Source organism: Xenopus laevis, chromosome 3L (assembly GCF_017654675.1).
Source record: "Xenopus laevis strain J_2021 chromosome 3L, Xenopus_laevis_v10.1, whole genome shotgun sequence".
In the NCBI taxonomy this organism is placed as follows: Eukaryota; Metazoa; Chordata; class Amphibia; order Anura; family Pipidae; genus Xenopus; species Xenopus laevis.
Window position 1 is genome coordinate 59,915,120 of NC_054375.1, and position 17,466 is coordinate 59,932,585.

The 17,466-nt window shown below is 36.4% G+C and overlaps 1 protein-coding gene across 7 annotated transcripts in view; it reads right to left on the reverse strand.

Moving 5' to 3' along the window:
• Positions 1 to 17,466, reverse strand: part of LOC108711045 (liprin-alpha-2) — a 186,804-nt gene that overhangs the window by 66,350 nt on the left and 102,988 nt on the right. For all 7 annotated transcript variants that reach the window (XM_041586288.1, XM_018252369.2, XM_041586287.1 and 4 more), the window contains 2 exons: positions 14,510 to 14,611; positions 12,539 to 12,703 (listed from right to left, as the gene is read on the reverse strand). In XM_041586288.1, coding sequence (XP_041442222.1) covers positions 12,539 to 12,703; positions 14,510 to 14,611 — 267 coding nt within the window. The remainder of the gene's footprint in view (positions 1 to 12,538; positions 12,704 to 14,509; positions 14,612 to 17,466) is intronic.

The following is a 17,466-nucleotide window of genomic DNA, read 5'->3' on the forward strand; positions in this document are numbered from 1 at the left end:
ACAAATACACATGGAAATACAATGTTGTTACCTTTCAATTTACTTTGTTTTTGCAGATTTCATCTCCTCTGAATCTCACCTTTAAGGGCACTGGCAAATTGGGCAATTCAGAGCATTATGATGCCTACAAGATTCCCAGCTGTGAATTACCCCAGGAGCCAACACATGCTACTTTTAAAGTACGTCTGACATCTTCAATGTTTCACATTTAAAGAAAATAAAACTAGACACACTTCCTAAGAATTTCCCTAAGCATGAACAAAGAAAAAAGATTAGGCTAGACACAAATATATATATAAAAAAAAAGAGTACCATTTTTAAAATGGATACAAATTTTAGTCTTATTATAGTGTTTTTTGAAACCATGAATGAATTGAATTTATCTAAAAACATGAATGCCACAGAATTTATTAAAACATCTGAATATAAAAAGTACAAACCAAAAAATGCTGAACAATGCGATTTAATAGCAGGAAAATAAATGAAAACCTCAAAGTCTGTGTAATAACTTGCCTCCCTGGTGATCCAGCGGTCCTCTGCGCTGGCGTGTTAACTCCAGTGCGCAATGTTGCGAATTTCAAATGTATTTAAAGGGCCAATTTAGATTTCTTCACTGCTTGTTATAGGTTCACCTAGTGAGTTCCTGGGAGATAATCTGTATCCTGTTTTTGATCTGATTTGTGTTTTGACCCCTGCCTGTCTTGATTTTGTTGTCTTCTGTGATTCTGACCCCTTGTCTGGTAAACCGACTATTCTACTCTCTGTAATCCGACCCGTGCCTGCCTTGACTCTTCTTGATTGATACCCCGGCTTTGACCCTTGCTTGTCTGACTCCGATTGAATACTGCCTGCACTGGCCCAGCCTGATCTGACTTTGTTTTCTGCCTACGCTTGTACCATGACCTTCTGCCCAAAAGACTTTGCTGTACTGTCGTGCCCCTTTGCTCGTTCAGAACCCCTCACTTGGCACCTCTCTTAATAAGACCTGGTGGCTGTTAAAGGCGGAAGCAAGAGCCGAGAACAGGGTGCTTAGCATTGGTTCTGAATTTAGGATGCCAACCGTGACAGTCTGAATGGTTACAACAATGGTCCAATAGGATCAGCACAGCTCCCATTGGTTTTTATAGGACCTCTACAGGAAAAAAATGTTGAAAAAACTTGAATGCTATCTTAATTAGGAATAAAAACGAAAAATATTACCATGCGCCTTTTTGTCTTGCAAAATGGTAACTTTTTATGGGCCTCATTAAAGCCTGGCTTAATAAGCAGCTGATAAGGTCTGATCTGCAGTGGTTCTGAGTTCTAGTTATTTGCTTACCTAAAACCAGTAACCCTAACGGTAAAACTCCACAAGCGTTTTTCGTCGGATCAACGCCCACGGACAAAACGCATGCGACAAGTAGGATGGAGACGCAGGCGTCAAGATTCTAATTGGACTGAATGAAAAGTCACAGGTAAAAACTACATTACATCCGATGCGACACAACTGTCGGATGTGGATGCAGAAAGCAACTTCTTCGTCGGACCGTGTAGTTGTCATCTTGATGCGTGCGTCTCCATCCAACTTGTCGCTTTTAGAAAAATTGTTCACAATGCGAATAATTGTTCACATTTTGAACAACATTGCCTTTACTCAAATGTAAAACATTTTGCAAACCTTTTGCCCCTCACATGACAGTAGGATAGAAATTACAAATTTTATAATCTGTGATAGTTTGCAGTGTATGTAATAAAATTTCTTGTTTTACATTTACTCCAGAAGTTAACTCCTCCTTCAAGCATGTCTTAAAAGTGCGCAATGCGCAATTAAGATTCGCAATGTAATAAAAGTCTAATGAAGAATATTGCATTGCAACCTGCAAATTTTATTTTTATTTACGAGCAAACTCGTTCTTTTTGCAAATTTTATTTGTATGTTTGCCCATATAAGGTTCTGTTTTAGATCCAGTTGCATGCCTGGCATTGTCCTGTTTTGTTTTTGTATCAGTGTCTATTTGTTATGCCTCAGTTTTAGGTTACAAAAGACACTATCAACCATTAGGGGATCTTTTAGGCATTAGAGGTGGTAATGTTTATTTTTTAGCCTTTTTTTTTCATTTTCCTGGTATAGGTATAGGATCCCTTATCCGGAAACCCGATATCCAGAAAGCTCTGATTTACGGAATGGCCTCCCATAGACTCCATTTTATCCAAATAATTCAAATTTTTAAAAAAGATTTCCTTTTTCTCTGTAATAATAAAACAGTAGCTTGTACTTGATCCCAACTAAGATATAATTCATCTTTATTGGAAGCAAAAGCAGCCTATTGGGTTTATTTAATGTTTAAATGAATTTCTAGTAGACTTAAGGCATGACGACCCAAATTACAGAAAGATCCGTTATCCAGAAAACCCCAGGTCCCGAGCATTCTGAATAACAGGATAACAGGTCCCATAACTGTACTACAGATAACTGGGTTAAGATGGTTGGATGGATAAGTGTTATTGCCACCGCACAGTATCTCAAACTATGTAAATATATGAGTAATTATCAAGTATCACTCTTTTTATTCTTTACTTTATATGTGTGCTTTCTACAATATTTTGGACAGGTCTCTTATTTACAGACAGTCCTAGGTGTTTCTTACAGATGCCGTGCAATCTGTGCTGAAAATAGACATACTGTACATGTACATACTGTACATGTGGAGTTTGCCTCCTGGTGAGTAGGGGAGTTGGTCTCTCACACTCTTTATGTCTATTCCCCACAAGTTCTTGGCTATCCCACACCTTTTGAGGGAAGCTGGCATCATGTTAATGCATACAGGCCTATGTTTCCCATCACTTTGGAACTTTGATCTTACTGTTCTCTGTGTTCATTCCTATCATTGTCGAGTATGTATTTCTGGGTTTTCCACCTGGAGTCATTTGTTCTATTCACGTATGAGATTTAGATGAGTGTGGATTCATGCAAAATGTTGTGGCATTCCTAATTCCAGGTTTGTTTAGAGCACATTACCCTCACATTATGGAGTGGGCATCTTGCTACATCCCAGTGAGTATTGACATGACATTCATTCAGGGAAAATAAGATTGGATTATATTGTGATGATCTTCCTTTTCTGGATAAAGTCCATGTCAGTATGGTCCCATCCCTTTTATATTATTCTTATAGTTTGTTACAAAGCTGCCAGTAGGGTGGTGGGGCTTCTTATGGCAGGGAGGGGGCCTAACTCAGTAAGTATGACATGAAGTTCATCTAAAAAAAGGATGATCTGGAAAAGTATGATACAATTTTACCTTGTTCCAGTCATTTATGCCAGGGAATAGTCCGAATTTGATTTGAATTTGAAAAAAATCGCAATTTATCATGTACTGTCTCTTTAAAAATTAGACTATTTGGCATCTAAAACCTGCCAAATTGCTATTTTAGCCAATGGGGGACCACCTAGAACCTATTTGGAGTCATTTGGTGGAATTTGATCGAATACGCCCCGAACAATTGAATACAGCTTATTCACTCAAAGTTAAAATGTTTTATTTTTTTTAAAAATTTAAAGTTGGTCTTTGGTGACTCCTATCACCTCGGAATTCAACCCTTGATAAATCTGCCCCTAAGTGTATGTTACAGCTCCAAATATAGTATGGTAATGATGATTATCTATATCAACCTGTTGGGTACAGTCTCACAATATTGTGGTACAGGTATGGGACCTGTTATCCAGAATGCTCGGGACCTTGGGTTTTCCGGATAATGGATCTTTCCGTAATTTGGGTCTTCATGCCTTAAGTCTACTAGAAATTCATTTAAACATTAAATAAACCCAATAGGCTGGTTTTGCTTCCAATAAGCATTAATGATATCTTAGTTTGGATCAAGTACAAGCTACTGTTTTATTATTATGGAGAAAAGGGAAATAATTCTAAAAAGTCTATGGGAGGCCATTCCGTAATTCGGACCTTTCTGGATATCGGGTTTCCGGATAAGGGATCCTATACCTTTACTGTGTATGGGCATCTTAAAATGTATATGTATGTGCTGCACATACAGTACAGCAAAAATATGATCCATGTTTTGCTTGTCCAAAAAAGATATTTGGATGATAGGTTTAGGCCAAGTCACAGCTAAAAATAAATTCTTAATACAAAGCAGCCTTTCGGCTATTCGTGACTGTTTCATGTTTTGTCCCCATTTTTTCATCCATACATTTGTTTTTCTTTTATAGAAAGTCATCTAGCAGTTTTTAGGTTGTTATGGTGATGAAACAGATTTTAAGGTTGTTTGTTAGTAACTCCTAAACATATGCCTGATTTTGTAACTGTGCTAAATATAACCTTTCTCTGTCTCCTAATGTTCCTGCTTGCAAAGACTGATTTTCAGAGTGTAGCTCTGCAGTTATGCATGCCTCATGCTGTGCTCTACTTAAACAAATTATAAGACACACTATGACTCTAAGGCAGCCTGAATAATTGGCATTTTACACCTGCAAAACACTGTCTTTGCAGATTATATGGTTTATTATTCTTCTGCTTTCTCCTCAAGGGGTATATTTATCAGAAAGTGAAGTTAGAGATTGCCACAGTCCTCTAGAGTGAAATTCCACCACTATCCATTCATTTCTATGGGATTTTGAAAGGCGTATTTATTAAAGGATGAACTTTCACCCATTGATAAAAACTCTTTTAAAAATCCATAGAAACGAATGGCGGAATTTTACACTAGAGGACTGTCGCAATCTCTAACTTCACTTTTTGATAAAAAGAGAGAATTGACCCAAGACACATCCCTTTGTTTTGCAGAATACATGTTTGCAGCAAAGTGCTGAAACTCACTACATGCTTCAGCTGCAGTGTGGAATATTATAGTGATCCATGAACAGAAGAAATGGGGAAAGGGGTAAGTATATGTATACTGATGGTAGTTGAGGAGTAAGGGTGAAAGTGATGGGTACATGCAGGGCTGCGATCAGGGGGGCACAGGGGGGGGACAGTTGTCCCAGGCCCGTAGGGTTTTGTGTCTAAGGATAAGTCCTGGTAAAGCTGTACAGGGATTGGATAGGTGAAGTAGGAACTTCCCCGCCAGCCTATCCAATCCTAATGCAGCTTTACGGTACAGAGAATCTGAATAGGAGAAAAATCTTGTGTGCACAGAGCTGCTGTCCTATTATCTGAAGCTGTGTGGCCTTTTTACTGTGGGGTGGTCGAGGTATGGGGTGGTGCTTGAGGGTGGGCGGGGACCAGGGGGCCCAGAAAATGTTGTCGTATAGGGCCCCGTGATTTCTGAAGGCAGCCCCGGGTACATGTATGTTTTAGTGGGACTATTTAGCTTTATTGCAACCATCTAGTATGGTGATGTCAACTAAGCAGCTGGAGTAAAAGGGCTATAAGTCTAACTGTCATGATATCTGGGCAGTGCAGTTCCCACCCATCTATTGTAGGTTCCTTAAGAAGCATTTTTGGCATAGGGAAGAAAAATGGCTAGAGGTGAAATTAGGGTAGTATTAGGGGATAGTGGGGACAACAACCTCAAGGTGCAATAAAGGTAAGTATTCACTGGTGCACCTTTCTCCATTCTGTACTTTATATTACTACACAGTGCATACATCACAAAATTGCCAAGCCACATCAAGGAAAACCCATATGGTGGTGCTGGCCATCTACCTTTACCTTTACACAATGCAGTAACATTCTCTGTTTATAAATCATTATCTTATCACTAAGAATTAAAAAGGGAACAGGGGATGAAGGATATAATCTCTTTATTTATTCATATGTACTGACACTGCTATTAAGGAACTGGATATAGCACAGAAGGTGACCAAAAATCAGGGCAGTATAATAAAAAATTAAAGGCAATCAGAAAAATAAAAGATGAAACAGAAGAGCAAAGACAACTATGTAAACTTATCAAAACTTATTTTCAACCAGTTGTTTGTGCGTCTCTTGATATATTTGCCCTTTCCGCTTGGATATAAAAATGCCAACTTGTTGCTGGGCCAGGAATATCCGGTGACCATCAAGATCTGATAGTCGACTTGTCAAAACAAAGGACCTTGCTATTATGATTCCTGGTATATCCAGTTTCACAGAATGTACAGGTACAATCTTTTTTCATTAATGCATTTCTGTTATTTATAATGACTTTAGTATTGGAGGTCACCAGCTGCTGCTGTACAGTCAGGCTAAGATATAAAATGACTGGGTTGGGAGCATGGTTAGCATGGTATTCATTGACTGAATGGCAGGAGGTAGAGAACAAGCTATGACTACGAGTAATTGCCACAGTGTAAGTATGTTGTTCCATACACAGCAGGCACATAGATAATCAGTAATGGTCGCTTTGGACCTTAACTGTCTGGAAAACACCATGGGACTTAAATGAATGTCTGAGTCTGCTTTAAGTCTGTTTTTTTCAGCTTATCCTGACAGTGCTAAGTTTTGCTAAAATATGAGAAATTTGCCAGGAAATGTGGTGAACATTAATGTTTGATTTAACAATTCACTGCCCAGGATCACTTTCTACGTTTGTAAATATAAACATATTAGTGAGATTAATATTTTCAGTCCAGTGAGACCATCTATGATCTAGTTAAATCATATGATAATAGTGTTCTTGGACTCCAAGACACAAGTCACACCAACAAACCATCCTGCACCATATGTAGCCAACTTTACCCTTAAGAGAATTGGGCATAGATAACTCCACTTAGTATACAATTACATTTCGTCCCTTAATGAAAATAAATTGTCATAGCCTTAGATGTGTTCTATGTTTTCAGTTTCAACACGGATACATTTTGTTTATAGATAATGAATAAAGACATTTCAATTGCTGCACCAAGAAACAGAAACAAATATGGAAAAGATTTTCAGTGAATCATTAGTTTTTCTCATAAAACACAATTCTTTGAACACATTGTGATACACTGTATATTTCACATTGCATATCTCACGTTTACGGTAAAAATGTAATACCTGATTCCATCAAGGTTATTCTAGTTATTTTTTTTAATTTTAGATTACTTATTAAATGTATACATGTAATGGGCAGAATAAAAAAAATGGAACATCTAACCTGAGTTTGGCCAATCACGTAATGCTACTCACATTGACATTGATAATACAAACCTTTGCCATATATGTTATTAAACATCATTGTTTTGTCCCCTGTTGCGTGCAAATCTTCAGAACATATACAATGTATTTTAATTCTGAAATACTGCATTCAAGAAATATAATCAAGGAAGCATTTTACATTCACAGAACATAGCTACAGGTGAAGGTACTGGTCAACACAAATAGGTTATTCATGCAAAACATGGGCTATCACATCAAATAATATATTTTTAGAAATGATGATTAATTGTTCTGATGGATTGCCTATTTGCAGTTGTTTTAAGAACATCATGAAGTCACCAAATGTATATGCCCTCGTAATATGCCTTTGTAGAGGACGTCATCTTGACAACATCACTTATGTCGCTAAGCCAGATCTTATAAACATCCAGTGCATTTGAACAGAGATTTACATAGCTGCTTTGTCTTGTTGAATATCTATCCAGAGGAATCTATGCACTAATTCTGTGAATTGACCTGAGACTGAAACATCAGCTAGTTTACCCATCTGTACTAGAAAAAAAGGGAAATAGCGATCATGCAAATTTAAGAACACATATAGCTCAACATGGTCATTAAACTGAGTATAAAAGCTGATGGTTTATGATAAGTGCAAATGTACTTGGTTCTTATGCATTCTGGGTTACATGGCCAAACGTGTGTGGGCAAAAATATTTTGAAATCCCTTCTGATTATTGCAATTGGCTATTTAACCTACACCCATCATTTACCAGCGCCGGTGCCTCTACATTATGCAATGTCTGACCTGCAGAGATCCCTGACATCAACCCAACTGATTACCTGTAGATTAATTGGAATGCTAATGCAAGCCAATCTGATTGCACAGCATCAGGACATAGCCTCCAACATATAAATGGAAGCACATCCCACCAACAATGGTCTTCTATCCTTTGGAAAGCCTTCCAAAAAATTACTGTACAGTTTAAGGGGCTGATTCATTAAGGGTCGAATATCGAGGGTTAATTAACCCTCGATATTCGACTAGGAATTGAAATCCTTCGACTTCGAATATCGAAGTCGAAGGATTTAGTGCAGATAGTACGATCGTACGATCAAAGGATTGTTCCTTCGATCAAACGATTAAATCCTTCGAATCGAACGATTCGAAGGATTTAAATCCAATGATCGAAGGAATATCCTTCGATCAAAAAAAGTTAGGCAAGCCTATGGGGACCTTCCCCATAGGCTAACATTGACTTCGGTAGCTTTTAGCTGCCGAATTAAAGAGACAGTACTTCGACTATCGAATGGTTGAATAGTCAAACGATTTTTAGTTCGAATCCTTCGATTCGAAGTCGTAGTCGTAGTCGAAGGTGGAAGTAGCCCATTCGATGGTCGAAGTAGCCCAAAAAATACTTCAAAATTCAAAGTTTTTTTACTTCGAATCCTTCACTCGAATTTAGTGAATCGGCCCCTTACTGTTATAGCAGAAATGGGATGGGCCACTTCATAGTTATACCATTGGCTTTAAAATGACATATGGAACCTGTCCGCTCACTTTTGCCCATGCAGGATTTGACAGCAGTACAGATGATATCAAAGAACATTATAATGACAAAATACTATATTTTATATTACTTTTAGAGAATACATATCTGGAATTGTTAACCTAAAAATGACATCCTAACAAATATAATATAAAGGGATCATGCTGATTATGAACAAACTACTGTACGCCCAATTAATCATTTTGCTTCGACTTTTCTAAATCTTGCTCTTTTCAAACTTCCAGCGTCGCTATTTCCTCTTCATCAGAATTTAATTATAGTTTTAAATTAATGAAACATAAAGGAAACAAAAAAATGACAGTCTAGAGAGTTTGTGTGAATTTAACAACTGTTGAAATGCAGGCTATTAAGACACATTTACTGAGACACTTGTTTTTTTCTCTTTTTGGTCTCTTGCTTTTAGTTATTATAATTAGCAGTATTTAACTATTGTTTTATCTTTGATACAGAGCTTTTCAGCTGAAGTCAAAAGAGACTCACCTAGCAGCAGAAGCACATGAAAACTATATATATGACAGGCAGCTTGCCTACAAGCAGTTTGTTCTATGGAAATGATTCTGAAACTTGATCTAACATATATTGTGAATCATTACTACTTCAGTTTTTATCATTTTATACACACACACACACATATATATATATATATATATATATATATATATATTTATATATATAGTATATTTTTGGTAATGGGATTATTCTTTATCTTATATTTCAATAATAGCTGTTTGCTCTTTAAAATAGGAATGATAAGAGGGAATGGTGTAATGATCTGTAACAAACTACATTCAGTTAGTGCGCTTCCACTTTCATATTGCTAAATGCTTCCTTTAAGAACTTTCTACACTAAGAACTGCCAACAATCATTAAGCATGCAGTCTTTACTCTATCCCCAGTTATCTCGGTATAGACTACTAAATAGTGAAAAATCTGATCCTTCTTGAAGTCAGTATCTTGTTTAACTTCACTTGATGTGTTAAACCAACAAAAAAATAAAATAAATGACCAAAACTGGTTCTAGAAATTAAATGTAAATATTGAAAAATAAATTAGGATACACTTTGTATAAGCACAGATACAGAAACATGCAAATTTATGCACTGTAATTACTGAAGGCATTGCCCAGTACAGTCTACAAAGGGAGAATAATGTATGCATATACAGGTATGGGATCCGTTATCTGGAAACCCATTATCCAGAAAGTTCTGAATTACAGAATTGACTCCATTTTATCCAAATAATCCAAATTTCCTTTTTCTCTGTAGTAATAAAACAGTAGCTTGTACTTGATCCAAACTAATATATAATTAATCCTAATTGGATATTCTAGTATAATTTAGCTATGAAGATCCAAACTACAGAAAGATCCATTATCCGAAAAACCCCAGGTCACGAGCATTCTAGATGACAGGTCCTATACCTTGAATGGTAAAACAGGTGTGGTTGTATATAATAATGATACAGTTTCTCTAAATTAATCTAATACTACTTGCTGCCATAATATACCTTATGTACAGGTATGTGACCTGTTATCCAGAATGCTTGGTACTTAGAGTTTTCCAGATAATTGATCTTTTTGTAATTTGGATCTTCATACCTTAAGTCTACTATAAAAACATTAGGTACTGCGAGGTACTGACAACCTTGAAGGTGTATACTTTCAACTCCCTGTGCTATTCCTGCAGTGGTGCCATTTATGCTGTGTCTGCTACATCTTTGATTGTACCTGACATTTATTGATCTACCTCATGTGTGAGTATTATCAACCCTGTGGTGCTTTATAATTGAATAAAGCCTGTGTTATTGTTTCGCAAAGGATTCTTGGCATTCTTTTTCTATTCTTTTACACCTTTGGCAGTATAGAGGTATAGTTTATAAACAATATAACTTACTCTTTGCACTAGGCAAAAGCTCATCCTGGTGAAAGAGGGTCAGTGTTGCCCATGCTCTACCCCTCTAGTTGGTATTTGTATATTTAAGACAAATTAGGGTTACACTTTTTTTCCCCTGTGGTAAAGTAATTCTAATTCAGGAATTCAGCATTCATAAAGTTTGAATAATATATCTTACAGAATGATCTTATTTTAGCATTTATAAAATGAAATAGTAATATGACTTAGAATCTGTTACATTCAGACTATAGGGTGTTACAAAGTAAATCATTTCGAGCTGCTTTCTTTTGTGACAAATATGCTGAATACACTGGGGCAAATTCACTAAGATGCGAAGTTGCGCCAGGCGCAACTTCGCCGCACTTCGCCGCACTTCACCGCACTTCGCCGCACTTCGCCAGGCGTAGTTTCGCCAGCGCTTCGCAAATTCACTAAAATCCGAAGTTGCGCACAGGGGTAGCGTAAGGTTGCGGAGTTGCGCTAGCGTTGTTTCGCTATATAAAGCCAAGTTGCGCTAGCGAAGGCTAATTTGCATACGGCGCGAAATTCAAATTTCAATGGAGGAACACGTATCTGCACTACAAATGCCTAGAAAACCTTCAAATCTGGAAATAAAAATTTTATTTTGCCCTACACATGTGCCCCCTGTCTAGGTAAGTTGCCATGAGTCAGGAAATGTAGGGGGGAGGAAGGGGAGCCCCAAAAAATTTTCAATCTTTTTCAGCCTATCAGCCATCATGTAGAAAACACGCCAGCGTTTTTTGGGACTTAGAAAAAATTTTGACTTTTTTTTAAACAATCCATCTACTCTATTGCGCTTCGACAGGTCTGAGGTGGCGAAGGAAGTCTAGCGTAAAAGGTAGCGTTCACTACACTGCGCAAGTTAGTGAATTTGCGTAGTTTCGTCGCTAGCGAAGATTCGCCTGGCGTAAGGTTGCGAAGTAACACTAGCGAAACTACGCCAGCGTTCGTTAGTGAATTTGCGCAGCAGCGAAAATTAACACTAGCGTTCGGCGCTTCGCGCCTTAGTGAATTTGCCCCACTGTATCTAGTTGTGTGTTTATCTTCAAAAACAAAGCCAACACCTAATTATGATAACCCAAATGTCTCTATATGCACCAAAAAAATCATTCTTATTGATGAATGTATGATTTTTTTTTTTTTGCCTTTTTCAAGCACAGGGATAGTGTATATAATATTAGTGGGATGACATTTTTTCCCACAAAACACCCTATTTTGTGAGCCACAGCAACTGAAACTTCTAGGTGTAGCTCACTAGGGAGCACTTGAGTTTAGAGAGCTAAACCAGGGATTTTAATGACATGAATAGGACATTTTTAAAATTTTGAACGCAGCATATCAAGCCATGTAAGTATCCCTATAATGCTCAAATCTAGACTTTCAGTAAATGAGCGCTTATGTTTACACACCACATAATTTGGTTGTGTGACTTTTAAGTAGGATAATGCTAAAATATTTTTAAGGACTAAATTACACAACAGATGAAATTTCTATTCCCTAAAATCATAGCACTGCAATTACACACGCTAGCAAAAGATTTTCTTGGTTGTCACCTCACATAATGTAAAATAAAATATGTTTTTGTACATTACATTTCAAAATTAACAACATTGTGTGCAACATTATCACATTGAATAAAATACTGCAAAATGTTACACAATGTTGTGTGACATTTTGTATAAATTATTTAGACTGTAAGCGCTAATGGGTAGGGTCCTCTAGCCTTTTGTTTCCTTGACACTGAGCACTTAATCTGAGCACTTATATTTTTTATATTTATGTGATTTGTATTTCTAATAATGCACTTATTGTTACTTTTTATTCCAATGACCCCCTACTAATTTATTGTTTTGGTGTACAGTGCTTTGCCCTCAAGGAGCGCTTTACAAATAAAAATATACATACATACATAAATTATTCTACAGTACCACATAATTATACACACAGTTAAAAAGGGTCTTGCATTCATGAAAAACATATGCTAGCAGCACAGTTACCTACCTTCTCATCAAGTGCTTTATGATGTTCAAACAATGATTTCAGTGCTTTTAGAACTTCAACTTCACTAGACACTCCTGAGGGGGACTGTGCTTGACGCTTTACCACTGTCATTCTCAGTGACCTTTCGTGTCTGGAAACAAGGCACTCCAAATGCTCCAACAACAGCTGTTGAATATAATATAAAGTCCATTATATTACCCTTACGCAAAGGTCACTTGAGTACTGGCACACTGAATTAACACCAATTGTCTAAGAAGGTTTGCACACTGATCAAAAAGTTGAAAATCATCTTTAAACTTCAATAATCAGCACATATTATTTATCTTCTACCTCTGAATCCCAAGAGGAATAGAGAAATGTACTGTACATCTTTTTTTCAGTTTGAGCAATGTGGTCCAGGGTGTGCAGTAATTTATCACTGTATTGTTGGTATGTTAAAGGAGAAGGAAAGGCATTTTTAATTGGGGTACCACAAGTTAGGCACCCCCAATTGATTGTATCTACTTATCCGACACGGACAGGTGCTTCTATTTAGGAGAAAACTTCACTGCTCCGGGGTTATACCAGTGAGCACCACAGAGCGATAGTCTTCCTGCTTCTTCTTTTGTCAAATTTCCAGAGGCAAACGCTTGCACAGTAGAACTAAATAACCAGCTTTTTCATTAAAGTTCAGCTTTTCGTTCTACTGAAGAAGCAGGAAGACAATCGCTCTGTGGTAGTTGCTGGAATCACCCCGGACCTGTGCAGTTTTCTGCTGATTTGAGTGCCAGCCTGGGATTTCAGGTAAATACAATCACTTGGAGGTGCCTAACTTTTGGCACCCAAAAGTATAACATGCCTTTCCTTCTCCTTTAAACTCTTTTAAATGTTAATCTATTTCTTTAACAATCCTCAACAAGCAGTTAACTTCCAATAATTACTAGCATACCCAATTATTTTCACAAACAATAATTATTATAGAATTGCTATTTCTATAGACACAACACATACCACAATCTGTAACAAAAGTACATGCAGGCAATATATCCATGTATTTCTCAGACTGCATTAATCAATCAAAATTCTAAATCTGTAAGAATATTGCATATTCCCTGTAAGAATATTGCATATTCCCCAACGTTGGCTGACTACTTCAGAAAGTTTCAACTGGAGTGTTATTTATTGCATTAATGTGGAGTAGGCAAGCATTTCTATTGTATTGGTCATCATGGTTTTTGTATTAAGTATTTGTTAATCAGTAAAGTTTCTTTTTGATTACTGTGTTATAAAGTTGTGGCCTTTCACATCCATTCCAGACTAATGGGTATGCTTTTTGAGAGAAAATTGAGGAAAGAGGAGAGAAAACTTTATTGTAAAGAATCTAATTGACCACGTGCCTTGATGCCGCCCTTGTCAACAACTGCAACTATACCATTTACAGGTATTTTCCAGACATAGAAGAGAAAATTAGAAGTGTTAATTCTTCACAGAAGAGTGTCTATGGAATTCATAGCTTGGAAGCAACTATGTCCAAGAGATGCTTGTGCAATAAAGCTTCTATGCCTACGTAAATGGCTACAAGAGTCCAGAAGCAATAGCACAGGTGAATATTCTTGGAGACTATTCTTGGACGCCGGCGACTATTCTTAGGCGCCGGCGACTATTCTTAGACACAGGCGACCATTTTTGCGCTTGACCCGAATATAAGCCGAGGTAGAGTTTTTCAGCATATTTTGGGGGCTGAAAAACTCGGCTTATACTCGAGTATATACGGTAATCAGATCTTAATAAATAACCCCCTTAATATGCATAAATTGCATGATTTTTTATGAAAACATCAGGAAACTATTACGTTTTTGTTTAAGGTGTTTCAGACGTTTCAAATTTACAAGCTTTTAACTAGGAACTCATGATGATATTTTATGGTCAGTTAAGTACAAGCTTTTTTGGTTATTCCTATTTATTTAGGAAGCATGAGCATAAAATCCTTACTCTGGTGTTATTCCTTTCTGCTTTCAGTTCAGAAATTTCTTCTTCTTTTTCTAAAAGTTGCTCCCTGCATGCATTCAGTTCCTTTGTCAATGCAGCAAACTCCTAAAAAAAGCATAAAAAGTATTGTTAATACCGTAGTTTAATGCTAAAGGCACTTTTCGATACTGTTATATAAGTAAAAGCATGCTAAAAGATACAAATGCAAATCTTTAACAATGGAATCATATTTCTGAACAGATTTAATAAGAGCATATCAATTATAATGCACATAGAGAGCTTTCATAAATCGTTAGATAGTTGGTTCTTTGTTCCTAAGTTTCCTGTGTTCGAAAAGAGTGATTGCAACTGTAGGAGTCTTCACAGTAATTAAAGACAATTCTCAAGGTTATGCAAATGATCAGCAAATATTCTTGTGGTTCCCAGATAACAAAAGCTAATGTCTTCTTTTTCTACCACTACCAGAGTGCAGGGTTGAAGCCAACATATTCTTCTATGATTTCTAGCAACTGGAGTAAAAAAGATTAAAAAACAAATGTGTGCTGGACATGTATACTTTAACATAGCTAGTAAGGTACTTAAATGGACACCCATGGGACTTATTTAAGAATGCTTACCACTTCTGTACTAAATAGCATATATTCACATGCTCCTGCATTTGTTTTTTTTTTGAGGTAATGTTAATTATTACAGAATAACAGTTAGGAACATGTTAAATGGTACAAAATATTAAAATTATAATGAGTGACTCCTAAACAAGTGCTCAATAAAAATGAATGCAGTATATATACAGGTATGGGACCTGTTATCTAGTGTAGAGATGCACCGAATCCCCTATAAATTAGGATTCAAATCTGAATCCTAATTTGCATATGCAAACTACTGTAGGAGTGGGAGGGGAAAACATTTTTTACTTCCTTGCTTTGCATATGCAAATAAGGATTCGGATTCGGACCGGCCTGGTTGAAGAATTCAGCCAAATTCTTATCCTGCTGAAAAAGTCCAAATCCTGACCGAATCCCAAACCAAATCCTGGATTTGGTACATCCCTAATCCAGAGTGCTTGGGACCTGGGGTTTTCCGGATAAAGGATCTTTCCGTAATTTGGATCTTCATACCTTGTGTCTACTACAAAATCATGTAAAGATTAAATAAAGCCAATATGCTCTTTTTGCTTCCAATAAGGATTAACCATATCTTAGTTTGGCTCAAGTACAAGGTACTGTTTATTATTACAGAGAAAAAGGAAATAATTCTGAAAAATTTGGATTACTTGGATAAAATGGAGTCTATAGGAGATGGTCTTTCCGTAATTCGGAGCTTTCTGGATAATGGGTTTCTGGATAAAGGATCCCATACCTGTACTGAAGAAAAGTAATCTTGGAAAGATCTTATTGTAGAATTCATGTTAATGTGTGCAGTTGTTACAGTGAAACATTACTTTTGTTTGGGTCACATTTTGGATTTATAGTTCCCAATATTTGGAAGCTTGTAGAGATCATTAGAAGCAAAACTTCCATGATTAATTATATAATTAATATTATTTATAATATGGATTCATACTCAACAATCACTCAAACGTAAGGGCAGATTTACAAGGCGCAAAATCCAAGAAATGTCCCCATTTTTTCTCACTTGACCTTGCAAGCGAGAATAGTTTTTTCATGTTTTTTGAACATGCATATTTATTTTGCATGTTAGTTTTTTTGGACATGAAGATAGCAATTTAAGACCATAGCAACCAGATTAATTCCAGGTCAGAAGCCTGTAGACCAGTTGCATTTTTCTTAAAACACCATTCTCTACATTGAATTAAATGTTGATTTTAAGGTTTGTATTCTCTTTCATACCACATTGCTGTTATTTTAAATATAAATGAAAGACTGCATTGCAGTATGGCTACCAAAAATGTTTCATTTCCCTTATACCACAGGCATCTGCTGCGGCTTTCTAAGTAGCTAAAAGCAATATATTACTGTAATTAGCATTTTCATTATCCAAGAGCTTTTTGGCAAATGGGCAACTACGTGTGTTAAATATATACTGTGCATATTCAAAATTGTTTTAAACTAAAGCTTTAAAATGAACATTGCTAGAAATGTTGTATTTTACATGCTGAACTTTTTTGAAAAAGATTCAAAGCCCTACAACAGTGACAATCCATGCCTTCAAAGCTGTCCAAGCAGCTCTCCATCTTGGATCTTGTTAGACCTTCTAATGTGGATGCAATTTTTTAATACAAAAATATGAGAAAAAGCTATTTTTCAGCTAATCATTTATTGAATGATAAGTGCCCAGTGGTTTATAGATCTAGAAGGCAATTTATTTATATTGTACTTCAAAACAAAATTTTTTTTATCTTTTGTTGTATTATGTAGTCAAACACAACATTAATGTCTTCTGTTGTTACATGTTAAAAAGAATAGTAACACCTAAAAAAGTATTTTAAAAGAATTACAATATATTGTACTGTTGCCCTGCACTGGTAAAACTGATGTGTTTGCTTCGGAAACAAAACTATAGTTTATATAAACAAGCTATCATGTAGCCATGGGGGCAGCCATGCACAGCTGAAAAAGGAGAAAAGGCTCAGGATACACAACAGAGAACAGATAAACTCTGTAGTATACATTGGGATTCTTCAGAACTTATCTGTTATCCATTGTGTAGCCTGGGCTTGAATGGCTGCCCCCATGGCTACACAGCAGCTTGCTTATATAAACTATAGTTTTGTTTCTGAAGCAAACACATCAGTTTTACCAGTGCAGGGCAACACTATATTATATTGTAATTTCTTTAAAACACTTTAATTTTTAGGTGTTACTGTTCCTTTAAAGAAGAGCATGAATCAAGGGCAATCTGTCAATTATAATCATTGTAACAGGAATGTTGTCTGTTTGGTTTTCGTTTACAAGCCCAAAAGTATAATCCTCTGTATTGCTTATACAACATGTGAAGCA